Consider the following 14,108-nt stretch of genomic DNA (forward strand, 5'->3'; position numbering starts at 1 on the left):
AGTGTCACTTTAAGGAATCTATTACGGATTTGTTTGTTCACTTATGTTCTCCTTTGTTCTTTTCAGTAAATCGACCACACTTTGTTTCACCTCTACAATAATACATTTTTTTGACAGAACAAGGAAGAGAGGACTGGATTTAGTTGTGATGTGGTGAAAGTTGAAGTAGAGCCTGGATTATCTAAGGAGCAACTTGTGGACATATTCATTAATTCAGGTATTCACTTTTACTTTCTGTAATCACAATTGAACAAGGACTAGAAAAGTAAAAAAAAAGTTCATCCCCTGGTAGACAAACAATTTAGAATCTATTATTTTTCCACTTGTCCGAGCTGCATTTCCCACAGCATACCACTTGAATCAAAATAGCACTTGTTGATGTTTAACCTCCCATGCAACGTCTAATTGCTCTTTCAGGATGTCTGATTCCAATCACTGACACACCTCCACGTAAAAAGAAAACCATTATTATTCTGGAAAAATTAGAGAAGGCTTCATTATTAGACTTGCTTGGAGATTTGATGTCACCTTTAGACAATCGAGGATCTGAAAATCCGTATTGTGTTCAGAGAGGTAGGCTAAAATACATCCTAAACATACTGTAATGGTTTCTTTGAAAATATGTAAATGTACTTTTCTTATTTCTAGTCTGAGTTCTTTTATCTTTGTTGTAGTTAATGGAGCGTCCGATGCCTACTACTTCCATGAAGATTGCTTTTTGATGGGGACTGTGGCGAGGCCTCGTCTGCAGGGACCTGAGTTATTGGCCCAGCAGCATTTCCGATGGGTCCAGCTGAGGTGGGATGGAGAACCTATGCATAGCTTACTGCAGAAAGTTTTGAAAAGGAAAGTTATACATAAGGTATGCTTGTTTAAAGAGACTCCGTAACAAAAATTTCATCCAGTTTTCTTCCATCCTACAAGTTCCAAAATCTATTCTAATGTGTTTTGGCTTACTGCAGCACGTTCTACTATCACCATCTCTGTAATAAATCAACTTATCTCTCTCCTGTCAGACTTGTCGGCCTGTGTCTGGAAGGCTGCCAAGTTCTTCAGTGTTGTGGTTCTGTGATGCATCTCCCCCCTCCAGGCCCCTCTCTGCGCACTGCCTGTGTATTATTTAGATTAGAGCAGCTTCTCTCTTCTCTCTTATCTTTTACAAGCTGGATAAATCCTCCTCTGAGCTGGCTGGGCTTTCACATACTGAGGAATTACATACAGGCAGAGCTGTCTGCACTCTGCAGGAAGAAACAGCCTGGCACTTCAGTGGAAGATAGCTGCAGGGGGAAAAAAACACACAAATGATCTCTTGAGATTAAAAAGGAAGGCTGTATACAGCCTGCTTGTGTATGGATGTATTTTCTATGTGTGGACATACTGTACATCAACCTACTTCCTGTTTTGGTGGCCATTTTGTTTGTTTATAAACAAACTGTTTAAAACTGTTTTTAACCACTTTTAATGCGGCGGGGAGCAGCGAAATTGTGACAGAGGGTAATAGGAGATGTCTCCTAACGCACTGGTATGTTTACTTTTGTGCGATTTTAACAATACAGATTCTCTTTAAGGAGATAGCCCTAATTATGACCAGCACTAATTCTCTGTTCTGATGCTTAGTGTGTGTTGCGTTAAAGTTCTTCCTAACTAGTCTTTCAAAAACTTATTTTTGTAACCAAGGGCTATGCCTTGGATGTTTGGTGAGTTTTGGAAGATTGAAACTTAGTTTGTCTAACAGTTATCCCAAATACATTCCTATGCTGGCAATCCATTCACATTTTGTTTTAACTGTGAACAAAGTAAAATAAAACCTTAATAGTACACAAATGAGAAGAAATAAAGGTCACCAATAATCAAAAAAGACTGCCAGGCACGACAGTAGCAGGAACTCATCAATAACAGATCTAATAATGCTAAACAGTATACAATGCAGCCATTAATAGAATGGTCACTGGCAACAAAGAGAAGATAGAAGATGAGTTAGAGCATCCACCCAACTCTCTCCCCCACCCAAAATACAGATACCGTCTCGGCAAGAAACCTCCTTGCTCCCATTCATGTTCTGTACTGTACAGTATATTAACCTCCCTGGCGTTTTGATTATGCGCCGCCGCACGGCTGCGCATGGTTTTTTAAAACTATTTTTTTTTTAATCATGTAACTAGCCTAGCGCTAGCTACATGATACCCCCCTCCCTTCCGATTCCCACCCACCCTTCCGATCGCCGCCGACGCCTATGCCCGTCAGGAAATCCCGTTCTGAACAGGATTTCCTTTATGGCTTTCCCCGTCGCCATTGGCGACGAACGGAATGCGTGTTTAAAAAAAAAAAAAATTATTCAAATCGGTCCACCAGGTCCTGAGCGGTGCCCTCCGGCGTGACTGGACGAGCTCAGAGAACGCTAGGAGGTTAAGTAAGTGAACAGTCTCAGCAATTGAATGGTCAGTTTTCCAGGTCTGCGTGAGAGCAATACCTCCTCCAATACCTCCTATAATCTCGTGACCTAGAGCATCTGGCCTGTTACCCTGCTATTTCCCTTGGTGTGAAAAATGCATATAATTTTATATATACCAAGACTCACTGATTTATCAACACTGTCTTAGAGAGACTCGGGAGCTGCTCGAAAGGCTCTAGTGAAAAGTTGAAAAGAAGAATAGAGAGGTGCGATGCACAGAAATATATAAGGTATATACGAAGTATACACTGCACTTTACTTTGCAAGCAGGAGGGGCACAAATGCTGCAGGCCTTGGTGGAGTGACAGTGGAGCAAAGTCATCGTTACACGGTAGGATGGGGGAGTGGGGGTTTTGGGGAATCACGCAAAACTGCTGCTATTTCATCTTACTTTGGTAGGAATGTAGAGTGACAAAATTAACATGCAGAATAGTTCCCTAAGCTGCTTAGAATTGTTGAAGAAAAAAAAACCTATTAAAAACCTATTGCTTTGATTAATCTGGCCCACTGAACGCAGCGGATTAAATTAATATTATTTTTTATGTATATAGCCCCAACATCTTCCATAGTGCTGTACATAATACAAAACAAATAGTGGTGAACATAGATACATGAGAGGTTCAAACCTCTGTATAATCAGGACATCCAGCAATACAGATACAGGCATTGTTGATAAGTGGTTTGAGACATCACCAATATTGGTGCATGGTTATATGATAAATTACATCAGAATAAGAAACATTAGGAGGAGGTCCCTACCCTAGCAAGTTTACGATCTAGAGCAGGCTTTCTAAACCAGGGTTCCTTGAGTACTCTGCAGGGGTTCCTCTGCATTTTTCCCCATCGTAGGGGAAGTATGATGGAGCATATTAAAATAGGGGATACTAAAGCATTAAATTGGGGGTCAAAATAGTAATAATGAACACATCAACACAAAGCACCAGAATAAGGAGCCAGTATAATGAGGGACACTGTAATAGGTGGTAGTGAAATAAACAGCCACCCCTACTTTTAAAGGCCATGCCTCCTGCAAAATAAATGCAAGGGATCTTTGAGATCCAAAAAATATTTGCAGGGTTCCTCCAGGTTAAAAAGGTTGAGAAAGGCTCATCTAGAGGGTAGTGGGTTGGAGACATTAGGGAAGGAGACACAGGGGTTAGCCGATGAGGCAGTAAACCTCTAATGCTACCTATAGCAAATTATAGGCTTGTCTGAAACGGTGTGTGTTGAGAGAATCAGTAGATTAGAAGGAAACAGGGGCACCACGTCTTAAAATCCCTTTATTCCGGTGGGGAGATAGCAGGTTCAAAGCAGTGGGGGTATCAAGTGCCTGACAGCTGTTTCGCTGGTTTAAACCAGCTTCTTCAGAGGCAAAATGTACACTTGTATACACAATGTGTACATTCTGCCTCTGAAGAAGCTGGTTTAAACCAGCGAAACAGCTGTCAGGCACTTGATACCCCCACTGCTTTGTACCTGCTATCTCCCCACCGGAATAAAGGGATTTTAAGACGTGGTGCCCCTGTTTCCTTCTTCTAATCTACTGGACCATACAAAGATTGTGGATGTGCTCGCTCTGTTGTCCCAGCTCCGGTGTGTCTGCCCTGCTGCATTTGGTGCCAAGTACTGTCGGTTTCCTCTCATATTCCACTGTGTGTTGAGAGAATGTTTGAAGTTCAGGCTCAGAGCATGATGGACTGGCTATGGGAGAGTGTTCCAAAGGAGAGATGATGCTGGTGAGAAGTCCTGAATGCGGGAGTGAAAGGAGGTGACTTATGCTGGGAGTACACCATGAGATTTTTTTGGTGCATAGATGGTTCGATAGATAATTTTTGACATGTCCGATCTGATTTTCGATCGTTTTTCTGATCGATTTCTCATACAAGTGAATAGAAATCAATCAGAAAAAAGATCGGAAAATCGATTGGACAGTAAATCTTTGAAAACTCTCATTGTGTATTCCCAGCATAAGCTTTGCTTGCCCAAAATATAGATCTAAGAAATGGCTCCAAGCTAAAGCCAGCAGAACAACTTTGCTATTCAACTCTTCACTGATGAGATCTTGCTGCAGTTGCCCATTAAAAACCACAGATTTACTGTGATGTTCAGGAAGAGGTCTGAGGTTTAATCACTGTACAATTCACAATCTGGATCTGACTGCATACTTTAAATCAAACTGAAGTACTGACACAGAATCCATTCTTAATTTAATTAGATGCGTTATTCATCAACGTTTGTGTGCCTTTATTTTCTGTTGTTTTGCTGTATCCCTTCATAGTCTTACTGTCCCCAGCAGGAGGATTATCGTGGAGATAAATGTCACAATCCATGCACAGCGTTGGCAGGTGCACAGTACTGAGCTGCTGATTGTCACAGCTGTGCTCGTTAGATAAATAAAGAGCTTTGTGCTTCGTGCTTAAGTGTCACACATATTAACCGCACATTACTTTTTTTTTAAGTATATGTTTTTCTGTTAAGCGTTGAGCTGAAAAACATGAGGCTGTCACCAATCATAGCTTAATGTCACTCTAAACATTCATTGTACTCTGATGTGTGATATAAATATTTCAGACTAAATTTACGGATAAAAGAAGGGTACTCGTGTCAATCCTATGTCGAACAAGAGCTCCTTGCTGTGTTAGTCGTTTGCTATCCCCCCTCCAGTTAATTGGCTTCAGACTAGTTGGTATGTTACAATTAAAGGTTTTCCAGTGTCAGATAAGTTACTTGTAATGTGGAGTATAAAGCTGATATGGAATATTTGATTTCAGTTTAAAGGTAAGCTGCCTCCCCCCAGTGACCCAGTGTGCCGAGGTGTAGATTGGACATGCGCAGTATGGCATCAGCTGAACTCCTGCTTGTCGCGTCTGGGCATGCCTGAGGCACTTGTCGGACCTCAACCCTTCATGACTTGTCCCATAGTACCTGGGAATGCACAGATTATGGTGAAGTAAGTGAACCTCACGGGTTTCCTTTTTTATTATTTAAATATTAGTGATTTAAAGCAGATCTGTGATTAAACCTAAAGCTAACCTAGAGTGAGTGGAATTTTATTAAATACCATTTTCTTGCCTTTTTGCTGATCTGCCACTAATATATATTGTGAATAAAATTACACCAGCTGTGCATACACTTTGTGGATCAGAGTCACTCTGACCCAAGTAGCTGCATACTTATTCCAAAAATCAGTACAACAACTGTTTTTTAAAATATGAAAGAAATGTAGCAACCTCTGTATTCCCTCCCTTCAGGTTATCCTTACATTAAAGTGTACTTATTTGCTTGGTACTTGCTCTGGATCAGTATTACATGCATACTTTTACTTGGCATCTGTGATGTCCTGATATGTCCTGACCTTCCTGTTAGCCCAGTTTTAGGTTATGTTTAAAAAATTAAAGTAGATTTATTGTTTTGTCTCCGCTCAATTACATATTCTGTCCTGTGTCTCAGAGACCTAAAATATATGAACTATTGACCATTTGATCCATACCCAGCTCTCAGGAGCCAAATTCTCTGCCAGAAAGGTGTTTTTATGGCTGCAATTCTCTATCAGTCAGGATACCAATTCCCTAGGATGAACTGCATCAATAGACAAAAAGACAAGGTTGCTCATAAGGCATCTCATTAATATTTATTTAAAAAATATAGATATTAAATAATATAAACTCCTATCCCATAAAATCAACCAAACAGGGTATAATCTATCTTAGTCATGTACACCACTCATTAAATCTAGCCCAGTAGCCAAATGCACCAGAGCAGGGACAAGGTCCTCCAGCACCCAAGGCTGAGACACCAAAGTGCACCCCCTCCATCCCTCCCACCCCATTGCTATTAGACTAAGAGGGCCACAGGGTACACAACCTCCCCAACACCTTAATATCTAGTTCTCTGGCCTGCAGTCACTGCTATATATCCCCTTTTCTTATTTCTTTCTGCTTCATACACAATTAGGAATGACAGCTGAATGAATTGTGCGCCCCTCCTACACTGCGCCCTGAGGCTGGAGCCTCTCCAGCCTATGCCTCGGCCCGGCCCTGAAATGCACAAACATACTGGTAAAAGGAGAGTCCACTCAACCACACATATTGGTAGAAGGAGAGTCCGCTCAACCAAATGGCATAAAAGTACAGTCTTTATTGGCAAATTGTTCTGGACAGAAACATATCAGCTCATGCGTTTTGGAGCACAAACTCAATCCGTACTGTATATTAGACCTGGAATGATTCTGATGGTGTGTGCCTGTTTAAGATGGGTGGTACTGCCAGTGAACGCTGGTACTGAAGAGTCCAAAAATGGGGGAATGTTTGTTACTGTTGTGCAGGCAAGGAATCCTCCATTGTGATCTGTTAAAATAAAGCTAACAAGATACCATATGAGCAACACTGTCCCTTTGTCTGTTGATGCTATTTAGAAGAATGTGTCCAAATTTTATTTTTTTGTTTCATTAGTTTTAGTACTATAGTCTTTTTTTTTTTTTTTTACTAACTTAAAATATGTGAAATAATATTACAAATGAATGTTACATCTTTTATTGAAGCTTCCCCTGATCATCTAGCTGGCAAGGGTGGTATCTAGAAGAAATTCTAATTTAAAGCTCTGACTCATGCACAAGTATTGTCACCTGCAGGGAACAGGCCTCCATTCTTCAAGTTCAAGGCCGAGTACAGTACAGATGTGCAAGGCCGAGTGCAGTACAGATGTGCAAGGCCGAGTGCAGTACAGATGTGTTGCTAACATGCAGGCCCTGACCCACCGCCATATAGCATATGTACAAAGCCTAACTCCTTCATATTATTGCTGTGTTAATAATGACCAGCATATTATCTGTCACCAGTTCAGGAGGCTTGCTTTCTGCAACATAAGTGACTTTTTACTGCAGTAGTAAATCCAGTATATAAATGTAACACAGTAATCAGCTCTGATGGGAAAATAAATGTTATATATGAAAGAAGATTTTGACGCTTTCTTATTATTACATATGATGAAGTGTAGACAAATTATTTAAATACACATTTCTTTTGCTTTCCTGCACTTTCCCAGATACAAAAGGGGAACCTGTAACTGTAATGAATGCACCTTTTCATGCTGTTTTTCTATGGAAATAAACAGCAGTTAGCGCCACCTGTGGCACATGCATAACGTGAGCATTGCTATGGTAACATTACTTTACTTGTGTAATGCGCATCACCATAGCAGCAGAAGCTGCACCCACGCACCGCGGGTTGCAGTAATTGGGGATTTCGCTGTACTCTGCTGGCATTGGTACTGGTAATATGGCCGGATGCTCCCTGCACACGGAAGTTTTACCTCAGCTACGTGAGTCAGGCCCTAAGTCTGTAAGAGAAAGTGAGTCTGGCTAGAAGCATTTACATACAGGAGAAACCCATCCATTTCTGGGAGGCGCAGTCGGATATAGCTTGTTACAAAGTGGCCATAATCTCAAGAATGAAACATTAAATTCTGAGTAGCAGAGCGTTCACACAAATTTAACACCTGGATAATAGAAGTGAAATTGTGTGAAAAGTGACTGGGGCTCAGTAATGCAGGACATCCTTACATACAGTTTTGGGGCAGCCTGCTGACTGAATTGTGTAAACCATTACCTGTTAGCGTACCACTTACTCTGTAACATCAGTCTGTTTGCTTTCTTTAAGGTGGATATCCAAATTGTGGAATGCAGTAATTGTGCCGAAAGTGGAAGAAGCAATTCTTTCATTGCCTACAGTAAAAAGATCATCTGTACTTGGACGCGTTACTCCAACCAACACTCCAAGCCAAGGCCAGCAGGCAGTGGTTAAAGCTGCTCTCAGCATCCTGCTCAATAAAGCCATTTTGCATGGCTGCCACATTCCAAAAAATGGTGAATAGTCATCTGAATGTTCACTACTTAAGACATTTGGAATGCAATGAGATGATCTAATGCTTATTAATTTATTTATTTTTTAATTCCAGACATAGAACAGCATTTAGCTGATTTCAAAGGAGGACACTTCTCTTTATCCATGAGTGCTTCTTATAAACCTCGTGGAAAGAAGAAGGTGGAAAATGGGGCTTGGAGAAAGGTCAGTACAAGTCCCCGAAAAAAATCCAATCTAAACTCCTCTTGGAGCAAAGACAGAGAGGAAGGAGAAGGTAATACTTTTTTTTTTTTTTTGTAGCTGAAGTCCTAATAAGTCATACATTTACCTTTTACTGAAAACTCCACTTTATTTCTGAATGACGTGCTACATCTGTATTAGCTATGATGGTTGTACTCTAATTGCATTGCATGGAGACAAACACTCGCATTTAGAATATTTTTTGTAAATCGCTTACATGGCCTGTTTCTTGAATGTTTGTTTGTTTGTTTTTTAAATGTGCAATTACAGGATGTACATTTATAAGAACATCTCATATCTGCCACAGGTGGCGTGTCAAAGAATGAGCTGAAGACAGGAGGCAATTCATCAATGATGAAGAAAAAGTATGCATTTATTTCTTCTCTCTCTCTCTCTCTCTCTCTCTCTCTCTCTCTCTCTCTCTCTCTCTCTCTCTCTCTCTCTCTCATGTCTATTTTTCATCAAACAGAATTACAGATGTGCATATTGGTGTAATGACACATTGATGCCATATTGACACCAAAATCCAACATGTACAAAAAAACATGTACAACATGTACCAAAATCCATACAGTCCTGTAAATACCACCAGCTATCATAAAAATGATTATTTACATGAATCAAAAGGGTATTTTTTGTTATGTAACTTTAACTTGGGCTGTCCCTGTGTGCAGTGACCCCTGTTATGATCAGGTCTGGGGGGTTCAGAAAGCAGTAACACATACTTGTCTGTGAAATGAGTGCAGCAAAAGGACATGCGCTAACTTTTCATCTGCTTTATTGTACATGTTGCTGTCTGTGTCACAGCTGTAGAATGCTCTAAGCCTGTGTTTTTATTGCTGTTTGTATCCCTATTGCAGATGTTTTCTAGATCTTCCTGTTCCAGTAACAGGTGTCACCATAATAAGAAAGTAAATATCTCCAACAGGGACTGCACAGCAAAAGCTGTGGTAGAGGGAGAAAGACTAGCACACCAACTAGCTGCAGTGCTGTAACACTGAGCCTTGGCTCTGTCTGGGATTTTGTAGGATGCTTGCTATGCCTCTATCCTTGCACGAGTTTTCACACACCTGAAGAGCACCGCACAAGCTGCTACATCTCTCGGTGCATATACTGTGCAATGATGTACACAGACATGCACATACTCAAACATGCCTTCATGTCTGAAGCAACAGTTGGTTTTGTAGATTCCCCCATGGATATCTGTTCCAGCCACCTAGCCTGAGTATGAGTAATGCTGACATCAACAAAGTCCTCAAAAATAAGGTTTGATGATTCAACCCTATGTCATGTTACCAAAGGGGAAAATATACCACATAAACTACCAGAATGTTATTAAACAGACTAGAGTTAAAAACAAGGAGCCAGATTTTGTCAAGGTTTTCATGGGAACCCACTTACACATTATTACTCATAATAAACAAAGATTGACGATGGACTGTTGTATTTTTTTAGGTCTTTGGAAGGTGTCCATCCTCGATCTCTCCACATGCAGCAGAGACTGTCAGCTGGCTCAGATGATGAGGCTGACCTTGTGAAGGAATTACGAGCAATGTGTTCCAGCAAGTCAGAGCCTGACATTACCAAGGTAGAGAATGTCGGCTTGTCCAAAAGATGATGTACTTTATATCTGACTCCTGTATAACCTCATAAAGAGAATGAATGAATTGATATTCTTGTAATTGCTATTAAGTCTAAGCCAGAAAACAGGAGGTAGGTTAGTGATTAAAGGCTTTTTGCAACAGATTCATTTTTCCACCAGCTACAATAGTCAGTGGTTTGTTAGCTCCAACTTCCACATCCAGAGTGGGGTTATTTAGCCTGTTAAGGGAATGTTTTGCCAATCACTACTTAGTATGCATTGTGCCAAATATAATGTTTCCATCCATCGGTCTTATTTGATTATTAAGTTCAATCCTCAACTAAATAGATTTTTGTTTTTTCTTTACTACAAAACAAATATATATATATCTTTATAGAGAAAAAAAATGTTCTGTAAAATAACTTTTAAACCCTGAGTTTTTTATTGATTTTAGCATGCATAGCTCCAAAATGTAAAATGATGCTGTATTTTTGTTTTATTTTACACCCTTGCATAAATCTGAGACATTTCCTGCAGCACTTTAGGTAGAACAGTGGACTGGTCATGTCAGTCTCTCTCTCTCTCCTCATAAAGGACTCCTAGGCCTTATTGACAAGGTGTAAAAAAAATCTCCTAGAAGAAAACTCAGTATTAAAAGTTAATTGCATATGGACCCCAGTCACTAATAACACGAGGATCATTGAAGGAAGCATCATGCATAACCTATGTTACTGGCAATAACCTCAATCTAAAATTACTGTTCTGAAAAGCTAGACTAGAACAATATTCGAATGCAATGAATTCAGAGAAAACACAGCAGTTATTAAATGCATAGGATTTACACACTCAGCATGTTTTTCCTCCGTGAGGGCATCTAATGTGCCTCCAAATACATGGAGGGTTGCAGAGTGCTTTAGCAAGCACAGGTTGTATAGAGCAGTGGTTCCCAACCTTTTCTGGCCCGGGGAACACTTTCTGACCAAATTTTTCTCCGGGGAACGGCGGGGGGGGGGGGGGGGAGGATGGGGGGCGCCGGGTGTTTGCGCGACCTAGTGGACAGTGCCGTGCGCAGCAGGCTATGGGGGGGGGGGGGCTGCGGTGCGGCTGCATAGCTAGCATAGTTGCCCCAGTATAGGGAGTTTAGTTGCCTCAGTATAGCTAGTATAGTGCCCCAGTATAGCCAGTATAGTGCCCCAGTATAGCCAGAATAGTACCTTAACAGCGGCCGCTCTCCCCTCTCCGGCGCGTGTATTTATTCAAGCAGTGTATCTCCCGGCTGCTCTGTGTGATGCGGCATGAAGCAGAGCAGCGGCTTCCTGTAACGGCGATATGTATCGCCGTTACTATGGTAACCGAGCCCTGCTTCCTGCGCATCACACACAGAGCAGCCGGGAGATACACTGCTTGAATAAATACATGCGCTGGAGAGGGGAGAGCGGCCGCTGCTAAGGTAATAAAAGCGGCGGCCGTGGGGATGGGCGGGAGGGGGGAGGAAGAGGACAGTCCTGCGTCCCGCGGACCACAGGTTGGGGATCCCCGCACGGCACACCAGGCAACATCCCGCGGCACACAACTGTGCCGCGGAACAGCGGTTGGGAAACACTGGTATAGAGGACTGCTGGCCTTGCTGTACAGTCCACACATCCCTGTCTATGTACAGTATGTACTGTGTCCAGCTGTGTCCAGGAAACTTATTTTAGGGGGACAGCCTGTCTGTGATGCAAAAGTTACCCATACATTTATGGTAGGAACACACTAGGCAGAATTGCATATGCGTTTTCCATAGCACATAGTGGAAAACGCATATGTGATTCTGCCTAGTGTGTTCCTACCCTAATAGTTAAGGTGTGTACAAACTTCCAATCTTTACTGCCCAATTTTACCCCTTCCATGTGCTATGGGATTTTACCTACGCGATCTGTATTTAAAATATGTCGGCCCTCATACTGCATGGAAGTGGTAGATAGGCCAATCACGACTGGATGTATGTACTCACCTTTATTTTAAACAGTACCATCAATGGTGTTTGTTTAACCTCCTGGGCGACAATCCCGAGCTGAGCTCAGGGTATGTCGCGCAGGAGGATTTCTTAGGCCCTGGTGGGCCGATTTGCATAATTTTTTTTTGTTACATGCAGCTAGCACTTTGCTAGCTGCGTGTAACTTCCACTCACCGCCGATCCGCCGCTACCCGCCGTGCCGCGCAGCCCCCCCCCCCCCCAAGACCCCTTGCGCAGCCTGGCCAATCAGTGCCAGGCAGCGCTGAGGGGTGGATCGGGACTCCCTCTGACGTCATGACGTCGGTGACGTCACCCCGCCCCGTCGCCATGGCGACCGGGGAAGCCCAGCAGGAAATCCCGTTCTGAACGGGATTTCCTGCTTACTCTGATCGCCGAAGGCGATCGGAGTGGGTGGGGGGATGCCGCTGCGCAGCGGCTATCATGTAGCGAGCCCAGGGCTCGCTACATGATTTAAAAAATAAAAAATTTTAAAAAAAAGTGCTGCGCTCCCTCCTGGGTGATGTAATTGTATCGCCCAGAGGGTTAATTGATATATACAGTAATCATACTTGCCTTGGCTCTTGGACTAATAATTTCACTATGGCTTCAAAGTATTCTTTGTTTTAATATTTTCATGAAATCAGCACCCTGTTAAATATAATTGTTAAAAAAGTAGATGACAGTTAAAAATGTAGATGACAGTAATATGTTCTACACTCCATATGGTGTTTAGGGTAATCACTGACACTGCATGAGTGGAAGGGTGGATGGCGCCACCTCCAGGCAAATATTGAGCAATTCACAGGGCCATTGTGAATCCTTTAAAATTAAAAACCTAAAAGCATCACCTGATTTTCAGAGGACACCTAGTTAAACAAGTTACAGATTACCCCGCAAGCTCATGGTGAACCAGAACTTCTAGGAGTGTGTGAATAGAGTACTGGTTAAGAGCTCTGCCTTTGACATGGGAGACCAGGGTTCGAATCCTGACTAGGGTCAGTACCTATTTAGTAAGGAGATCAAGACAAGACTCCCTAACACTGCAGGGTGGCCTCTTGAGCGCTTTGAGTCAGACAGGAGAAAAGTGCTATATAAATGTTCGGATTATTATTATTATAGATAGTGTCTAGTTAACCTCCCTGGCGTTCTGAATCCCCGAGGCCATGGGTGGTTTTTTTAACCTAATTCTTTTTTAATCATGTAGCTAGCCTAGCGCTAGCTACATGATGCCCCCCTCCCTGCGGCGTCTCTCCCACCCCTCCGATCGCCGCCGGCGATTATGCACATCAGGAAATCCCGTTCTGAACGGGATTTCCTTAAGGGCTTCCCCCCTCGCCATGGCGACAAACGTAATAACGTCATCGACGTTGTGACATCACAGGGAGTACCGATCCACCCCTCAGCGCTGCTTGGCACTGATTGGCCAGGCTGCGCTTGGGGGGACCTATTACGCGACGGATTGGCAGCGAGTGGAGAAACACGCAGCTAGCAAAGTGCTAGCTGCGTGTTTCAAAAAAATATTCAAATCGGCCCACCAGGGCCTGAGCGGTGCCCTCCGGCGTTACTGGACGAGCTCAGAGGTTAAACAAATGAAACAATTGAATGGTATTGGATGATTTTTTTTCTTTCAATAGATACTTGACCAAAATTAATCATTTTTGATTCATTTTTCCTAGTTAAACCTAGAAATAAAACAGAACTAATTCCATACCCCCCCCCCCCCCCCCCCACGAGGACATCTATATCACTTTCAGTGGTACAATCATCCACCTGAATGCACAGGCGCACTGCCTGGGTGTCACCCTCTCCTTCACCCCCTACATCCAAACCATTACAAGAGACTGCAGTTTCACTGTAGGTAATATCTCCAAGATCCGGCCCTTCCTGACCCTGGACACTGCCAAGCTCCCCGTCCATGCCCTCATCATCTCCCGCCTGGACTACTGGACCACCCTCTCTCCTGTCTGGCCTCTT

General features: G+C 42.6%; 1 protein-coding gene across 1 annotated transcript in view; it reads left to right on the forward strand.

Annotated features, from left to right (window-relative positions):
* Positions 1-14,108, forward strand: part of CTTNBP2 (cortactin binding protein 2) — a 167,317-nt gene that overhangs the window by 137,204 nt on the left and 16,005 nt on the right. Inside the window, 8 exon segments of the mRNA XM_068276424.1 lie at positions 118-217; positions 418-573; positions 675-862; positions 5,224-5,402; positions 8,110-8,315; positions 8,408-8,587; positions 8,861-8,918; positions 10,009-10,141. Coding sequence (XP_068132525.1) covers positions 118-217; positions 418-573; positions 675-862; positions 5,224-5,402; positions 8,110-8,315; positions 8,408-8,587; positions 8,861-8,918; positions 10,009-10,141 — 1,200 coding nt within the window.

This window comes from Hyperolius riggenbachi, chromosome 3 (genome assembly GCF_040937935.1).
Source record: "Hyperolius riggenbachi isolate aHypRig1 chromosome 3, aHypRig1.pri, whole genome shotgun sequence".
Taxonomy (NCBI): domain Eukaryota; kingdom Metazoa; phylum Chordata; class Amphibia; order Anura; family Hyperoliidae; genus Hyperolius; species Hyperolius riggenbachi.